Source organism: Thunnus albacares, chromosome 7 (genome assembly GCF_914725855.1).
Source record: "Thunnus albacares chromosome 7, fThuAlb1.1, whole genome shotgun sequence".
In the NCBI taxonomy this organism is placed as follows: domain Eukaryota; kingdom Metazoa; phylum Chordata; class Actinopteri; order Scombriformes; family Scombridae; genus Thunnus; species Thunnus albacares.
In genome coordinates this window covers 20,111,924-20,120,029 of record NC_058112.1, presented here as the reverse complement: position 1 = coordinate 20,120,029, position 8,106 = coordinate 20,111,924, and the positions used below count along the sequence as shown (strand labels likewise).

The window sequence follows — 8,106 nt, the reverse complement described above, 5'->3', positions numbered from 1 at the left end:
TAGTAGAGTGGAAGTATAAAGTGGCATCAAATGGAAATATTCAAGTAAAGTACCTCAAAATTGTACCTTAGTACAGTACTTTAGAATAAATGTACTTTGTGACTTTCCACCACTGACAACAAGCCCCACTAACTAAATAATTATGTCGTTGTCATGTGAGGGTTTAGACCCATGAATGTATTGTACAGTTATGGATTAGACTCAACCGATCCAAGTTAGAAAGAGACGCAGTCTGAGATGAAGAGAAGCCTGACAGACTCAACTGAGGATTAAAAGCGCCCACATTTCAACGTAAACTGTACGTCACCGCAAAAACCAGGAAGCGTTAGTCAGTACGTGGCCTTCCCAGCTTAGATCACAGAACCAGGAGCTTCGCCGCATCACAAAATGGTAGCTTTTTCTGCGACATATTTCGTTTTTTATAAATCCATATCTTGTATACAGTCATGATTTAAATGTAGATCTTATTCTCAAACTATGCACTCTCTGCGGCGTTGTGCTTTGTTTAAGCTAAATATGTGCAGACTAGCAGAGTAACGTTGAGTTAGCTTCTCGTATCAAACTCATTGATCAGCTTCTCTGTTAAAACAAATCAATGAAGCTTTTCTGCAACGCCAATCAAACGCTATAAACTCGAGTCATTATGGTAGCATGTGAATTAGTTAGAGGTGATGTAACAAACCTGCTTGCATCTGATTTCTCTGTCTTTGCTGTGGCCGCAGGAACTCGAGGCTATGACCCGATACACCAGCCCGGTGAACCCGGCTGTGTTCCCCCACCTCACTGTGGTGCTGCTGGCCATCGGCATGTTCTTCACCGCCTGGTTCTTTGTGTATCCTTAACGGTGTGATGCTTGTTACACATCAGACCACACTGTGTATGTGGTAAACGTGGAGGAGGACATTACTGTAGAGAGGAAACAGGACGCTGAAGTCAGCCTCTGGTTCGGGGTTAAGGGTTCTCCGTTTTTTTTTTCTCCACTTACACTTATTAGAGTGTTAGACATCACAGCAAAAGCCTAAACACTGTTCAAACCTACTTTCAGATTTGTGAAACCTTTCTTATTTAGCTTATGAAAACAAAAAAAGGACGATTTCACTGCTTTGTTCCCATCCAGACCACAATAGACCAAGTCCAGATCAAACCCCAGTATACTTAGACTTGTCAAATCTGGGCTAGATTATTATTATAAGGATTTGGCAAGTTTAAGTAGAGTGGTTTTTGATGTGGACCTAGTCTAACGTGGTCTGCATGGGAAGAAAAGCAGTGAAATTGCCCTCTTTTCTGTTTTCACAATTAGAATGAAGGTTTCACAAACCTGAAACTGTGTTTTAATGAATCTCTGGAGTCTCCTTGTTAATCAAGTTCAGATTTGATAGGTCTAAGTATAGTGGTTTTTGATATGGACCTGGTCTAATGTGGTCTGGATTGGGGGGAAAAGCAGTGAAATCGCCCTTTTTTTCAGTTTTCATAAGCAAAATAAAACGTTTCACAAATCTGACAGTGGGTTTAAACAGCGTTGAGGCTTCTGCTATGTTGTCTAACACTTTTTCATAAGTGTAAGTGGTGAAAAAACTGAGAATAAGCCGTTAAAGATCATTATTTATGTTTCCCTTAACTTTCGGAAGCTAACTTCAGTGTTGTAAAAGCAACTAGGGTTGCAACTAATGTTTTTTTTTCATTACTGATTAATCTGTTGATTGTTTTCTCGATTACTTGATTAGTTGTTTGGTCTAAAAATGTCAGAAAATGGTTAAAAAAAAAAAAATGTTGATCAGGGTTTCCTAAAGCCAGAGGTGATGTCCTCAAATGCCTTCTTTTGTCCCAACCATCAGTTCAGTTTACTATCAGTTTACTACTACTATATAGGAGACTAAACAAACCAGAAATTATTCACATTTAAAGGATAGGTTCTCAATTTTCAAGTCTGTATTAAAACAATAGTCAGATTCCCAAATGGACACTGAAAAAGGTTTTCCTCGCTGTAATCATTTAACTTGCCATTAAAAGATCCCCTTCAAATGTGCTTCCAGTGTAAGTGATGGGGAACAAATTTTGTGCAAAATGCATTTAAAAGTTGATCTGAAGCTTATATGAGGCTTCAGCAGTCTGTGTTAGTCATATCAAGTGGATATCTGCCACATTTACAGTCTTTTTGCATCAAATTCCCTCTTTGTGTTTCCCTGTTGAGCTACAGTGGAAGTAAAGTAACAAAAAGAGGGACTCTGGCACTAAAAAGACTGTAACATTGAAAGATATCTTCTTGATTTGACTAATTTGGACTGAAGCTTCATATTAGCTTCAATGTAACTTTTAAATACATTTTTGCACATAATGAGGCTTGTGGACTTTGGTCTCCATCACTTACATTGTACGTGCATTATGAAGGGATCTTCTAATAGTCATTATGAACAGGAGGAATAATTATGGTAATAAAAACCTCTGTCCGTGTTCATTTTGGCACCTGACTGTTGTTTTAAGACAGACTTGAGAAACTGTGAACCTGTCCCTGAATAAATAACAAATGACTAAATTGTGAACCTGTCCTTTACAAAGCTGGAATCACAGAATTCAGAAATGTTCTTCTTTAAAAAAATATCAGAATTGTTGGCAAATAATTTAATAGTTGGCAAACTAATCGATTTATCATTGCAGCTATAATAGCAACTCAGAATCACTGTAGGTTAACGTTTGTGATCATTCCAGTGCTTTAACCTGCTGTAGCCAATCTACTTACCTTATTTGCTATTTTGCAAACTATACCAGATGTTTTATGTGTTTCCTAAAACCCTTTAGACAGCCAGTGGTTTCCCAAAGTTTCAGCACAATGTGAAAACTCACTTGCTTGAGATTAGTATCACAGTGAGTGCTCATGCAGTTGCTTTTATTTTTGTCAGTTACGATTCTCAAATTTTCAAGTCCTAAAAGAACAGTCAGGTGCTTTAATGAACACTGAAATATGTTTTTTTTGCTGCAATCATTCCTCCTGTTTATGCTGAGCATTTGTCCCCCATCGAAAAGTGGACATGATTGACACTATGAGAGACTAACCACCTGAAGGAAGCTTTAAGTCTCTTTAACTTAAGTTTTGTATTTTACTGACATGAACAGAATCTAGTAGCTGCCTGGAAGAAAGGAAACACATTAGAAAATCTAACAAGCTACAGTATGTTTCTGAAAATTGTTAAAACTAATGTATTATGTTTTTGAATAGTAGCAAATGGGCTTTTTGAAGTTTTTGAAAAATGCTCATGTAAGACTTTAGGTCAACATGATACCTTTATTGACCTCCTTGCTTTTTACCACTGAGTCACCACAGCATCCTGAGCGATAATAAATCCTCTTAAAGTTTATGAAAACAAACTTAATGAAGAGTACTGGTGTGTCTGTGTTGTGCACTATTGTGTGGTCCAAATTAACACTACAAAGCATTTACAAAGTCAGAATTATCTCAGAATTATTAATTTCTAAATATAAGATTATCAGCTGAACATTAAAACATCCTGGTTGGAAACGTCAATACAAAGCCGAACTCTGTACAAGAACTAAATCTAAGCATCATTTTTAAATTTAACTCACTATTTGAGTTCACTTGTGTTTTGTGTATGTTAGTGAATTCAGTTTCAAATAGTCATATAATCAATGATTAAGCCTTTTTATATAAGTTAGCCCTTAACTTCTCATCAGCTACGAGGTGACTTCAACAAAATACACCAGGGACGTCTACAAAGAGCTGCTGATCTCCCTTGTAGCTTCACTGTTCATGGGCTTCGGTGTGCTGTTCTTACTCCTCTGGGTCGGCATCTACGTATGAAGGTACAAGATCTCTCCTCATGAAAGCCCAATCATCATTTTCAACTGCTGAAACAGTTTGTAGTTGTTAACTGTTCTTCACTCTCTTGTTTCAGGTGATTCATTTCAAACAATATGACACATTCCAGTGGACCGGATGACATCACACAACAGGAACTGGATTTTGGATTTGATTGGACTGCACTGACATTATTACGGGATCATATGGACTTTGGGTTTCTTTTCACAAGTAAAGAGGAATTTGTACAACTTTTGGTGTCTTTCTTTGTTTAGCCTTATGGCTGCAATTATCACTATTAATCAAAACTCTTAATTTAAGATTTTAAAAGTTATACAGAATGTTGATGAACAATTTTAGAGACAACAGACCTTAATTGCACAACAACTGAGCCTGTAGCGTGCTTAAGAATTGGTTATTTCAGACACACAGGAGACTATTTATGGTTTGTTGCACCAGTGGCGTCTAAAACCTCAATCCCTCATTAATCTTTGAGTTAAAAATAGAGCAGTCTGTTTCACCTTGTCTCCAGGATAATACTGACTACCATAGCGATGAAGGATTACACCGGGATTAGAGAAGGAGTATTTAATAAAAACAGCGGGAACACGATTCAAAGATGACGGATGATTGGATTCACATGAAAATCAGAATTGGCTTATTAAAAGAACAATCATGTAAAAACACATACTAGCCTTACATAAGGCAAAATAAACCAGCAGGTTTCTTCCTTTGCAGGGGAATAAGACTTTTCCAACAAAACTATTACATGTTCTACAAATTATTGTACATTAAAACAGATACACAATAAACAAGATAAACATGCAGTGGGAGAACACCTGCATCTTCACTGGGCTTTTGACATTCTTTCAAGGTGTTGTGTTCTGTCTGTAACTCAAATTGATTTACAAAGGCCACATAGATTAACAGACTCAATCCTGATTAATACAATACTACGCATGCCATGGTTGGCTTACCTACCACTGTAAACCTTTTAACCCGGCTGCCCACTTGGCTCCGTAAGAGCCAGTAAATACAAACTGTGGTTGAGACTTTGCTTCATCTGCTTTACTTCTTAATGAGTTCTGTTGGTGTTCAATATCACTAAACCTCTGCTTTATTCTACGTGCTTAATAGCGTTATGGGTAGCTGCTGATGAAGCCAAATGTTAGCATGTCAGAAGTGTCTTTCTTGGAAGTTCCTTTTAAGTCTCTCTCAAAACTGCCCGTCCTTCACAGACGAGCTCTGGCGAAGGCTTCACGCAACCAAAGAGAGTCCTCATAGAGCCTCGGGTCTCCCAGATACTCCGCTGTGCGCTTATACAAGTAGTAATACAACACTGCAGCTATTAAGAGAAAGAAGTATTCAATGAAGACAACAGAAAATAGAACAGTTTTGGAAAATGTGCCTCTAGTCTAATCGAACATTTACCTGTTCTCTGGAAAACGAAGAGAGCTTGAAGACCATCTGTCCAAACAAAACGGTTCGATGAAAGCCATCTGAGGTTCTAGCAAAAAAAGAGAAATACTTATCAGGCAAAGTTTGTATTGGTCAAAATCCTGCACTGGCATTGATTTCCTCAATATTTCATAGCATACCAGCACCCAGCAGTGGAAGCAGATGCTGAGAGTCAGGTAAAGAGCCGAGAACATCAGCAGAGCTCTGAATCGCTCCAGCAGCAGGGACACCAGGCCGACCTGGAACACGTAGGTGTTGAACATCATCAGCAGGATGATGATCACGTTGAACAAGATGGCGATGTCCTGGATGCTGCAAAGATAGTTTTTGTTATATTGATGTTTGTGGTGACAAGTGTGTCTTTAAACTACTAATCTATGCAACAGTAAAGTGCAAAAAAAATACATAAGATCAGATGTCAGAGCGAAGGACGGTGTGGGACATAGGTTTTCCAACAGAGTACGGTCTTTATAGAATTATAAACTTTCAGGTGGTGGTGGTTGTTGAAAAACTGTCAAGAAAGTTAGTAAGAGTCGATCTCTTTGTGACAAGGTTTCATTAACTCTCAGGGCATTTTGTAATGGTTAAAACTCCAATATTGTAACAAGAGGATATGAGGTGTTTGTCTTATGAAAGCATGTTTATCAGTTTTTTACTTTTGCCAAATGAACTATTAAATAAAAAACAGCCACTGAGTAGCATTTTATCACAAAGAGTTGCCTTGGTATCTTTCATGAATACACAAAGGACAAATAGTTGGCCAAATAGTTATCAACATATTTCTGACATATTAGAGCAGCTGCAGCTCTAAAAATAATGAAACTTTGGGACAACACTGATGATAACCTGTTAGTGAAAGAGCTGAAGCGAAATCTCTTCACAACCTCAAAGGTGATACATTTCACAAATAGACATAGTTATGCTAGTAACCTTTTAAAAAGTAAATGCAAAAATTTTCTGTCAGTAAAGCAAATTTTATCTAAGTAATGTAGATCTCTGGCAGCTGCTTTCAGTGATTGTTTGGCTGCTGTATTGTTCAATTAGAGAGCTACAATAAGAGCAAGAAGAGCAGCTACTTTCAAACTTTCACACCAAACATGTTTAGTTTTATCTGTACCAAATGAGACACCCAGGAGTACAATGTAGATCAACAAAAAATATTAAATCATTATTAATTAATCTATTGGATTTTGCATTAATTGATTGTTCACATCATTCATAAAATAGATTTGGGTTGAAATTCATAATGATATGACATATGAATGATACAACTAACAATTAAGTTACGAAGGGAAAGCCTTCACACTTCACGCGTGAAACTGCAACCAGAAAGCGTTTGGTTTTTAACTGATAAATGAGTAACACAATCTATTATGAAATACAGGATCAATTAATTGCAATACATTTCTTTTCAGTTGATGTTCCAATGACTGACTGATGTATAAACAAACCACTTAAGTTCATGACTTACATGAAAAGCACAAGCTGGATGACAGGAGCTGCTCTCAGGAGTTCACTGAAGGAGTTCACGAAGAGGTCATAGGCCAGTAGTGTCAACTGGATAAGCAGCACCAGTGAGTAGTTGCCAGTCTGCAGCATCTTAAGGGGTTGATCCCACAAACCCACAAGCTTCACAGTCTCCTCTCCTCCTCTGACTATTTGTCTTTACAGAAACTAAATGCAGGCGCAGCAGTCTGGAAGCAGACAGACTCTACTTGTCCATTCACATAGTCAGAAACTGATGGTTTTGTCTATAAATACTTTATCACCTTAGGTATCTTTCACTCCAGTTTGCGTCTCTGTTCAGAAACATGTTGCTTGTTGTCCTCAATGAAAAAGCATCTTGATGATTGCAGGCAGTCCAGGATATCAAATAAGATGTTTTCAAATGCTGCATGTTGGCATCTTTAGTGTGGAAGGTCTCCTCATCTGCTGAATTACCTGATGAAGAACAGACAAGCTGTGAAACAACATATTATTCTTTAATAGAAAGAACCGTGTAATTTTAATGCCTCTAATACAGAGCAGTATCTGATGTATGTTCGCTGAAGCCAGCCATCCGCAGTGTGCGGGTAAGGGTTGATGTAACTCTTCTATCTCACTCAGCTAAATTAGCAGTAAACGTAGCTATATAAGGTCAGCATGCTCAGGCTGTTACACAGGCATGACATGTTAAGGTCACGGCTGGGATTACAGATTAATTTCACCTAAGCAGACACCACTGTCTCTTGTTTCGTTGTTGTTGTTGTTGTAGTGGTGCACTCCCACTCTCTTTTTACGCATTTCATCTACACATAACGGCAGTCTCACGTTATTTAGTCCTGGCTGCAGATAATCTTGGAGATTGATAGTAGATTTGCTGACTGTTTTCCACAACTGATCACTCGGCTGGCGCTGATACAGCTGAGATTTCAACTTCGAAGAATTCCCTCGTTAACCAACACTGAGTTTTCTCACTGTCGTATAAGTAGGCTTCACAAACGCAATTAAAACAACACATAGATTACTCTTACCGACAGAGAATGTGTGCGGAATAAAAATAAGTCACCTGGAGCCAAGAAGAAGCAGTAAATTGCTCATGTTCCTACTTTTATCGGCAAACAATGCACTCGGAGCGCACACCCCTGCTTTTCAGCTTTTCAGCGGTAACGTATGCATTTCCGTGAATTCCATGGTAACGGTACTTCTTACCGTAACAACGGACTTATAGGCTCTTAGAATATTCGTCAAATAAAATATTGACATAGTGTAGCGATTTCTAAGTATGTAATTGTAAAAATATTGGTTTATTAAACTTTGAAAAAAAATAAATCTAATTTAAAGCAGCTGCTGTTTGG

The 8,106-nt window shown here is 37.9% G+C and overlaps 2 protein-coding genes across 6 annotated transcripts; one reads left to right on the top strand and one right to left on the bottom strand.

The window, feature by feature from the left end:
- Positions 1-283: 283 nt before the first annotated feature.
- tmem258 (transmembrane protein 258) lies at positions 284-4,062 on the top strand. Its single transcript, XM_044356021.1, has 4 exons — positions 284-390; positions 723-832; positions 3,688-3,816; positions 3,909-4,062. The coding sequence occupies exons 1-3, from the start codon at positions 388-390 to the stop codon at positions 3,812-3,814; spliced, it is 240 nt and encodes a 79-aa protein (XP_044211956.1). The 5' UTR covers positions 284-387; the 3' UTR covers positions 3,815-3,816; positions 3,909-4,062.
- A 322-nt stretch (positions 4,063-4,384) lies between these two features.
- On the bottom strand, positions 4,385-7,934 carry tmem138 (transmembrane protein 138). Of its 5 annotated transcripts, none has more exons than XM_044356020.1 (6): positions 7,783-7,934; positions 7,039-7,229; positions 6,741-6,883; positions 5,410-5,581; positions 5,243-5,318; positions 4,385-5,156 (listed from the first exon to the last, which is right to left on the bottom strand). In XM_044356020.1, the coding sequence occupies exons 3-6, from the start codon at positions 6,866-6,868 to the stop codon at positions 5,044-5,046; spliced, it is 489 nt and encodes a 162-aa protein (XP_044211955.1). In that variant the 5' UTR covers positions 6,869-6,883; positions 7,039-7,229; positions 7,783-7,934; the 3' UTR covers positions 4,385-5,043. The 5 variants fall into 5 exon arrangements, with proteins under 5 accessions (XP_044211955.1, XP_044211954.1, XP_044211951.1 ...); XM_044356019.1 differs by having other exon boundaries at positions 7,039-7,210; positions 7,818-7,930; XM_044356016.1 differs by having other exon boundaries at positions 6,741-7,210; positions 7,783-7,933.
- Positions 7,935-8,106: the final 172 nt, after the last annotated feature.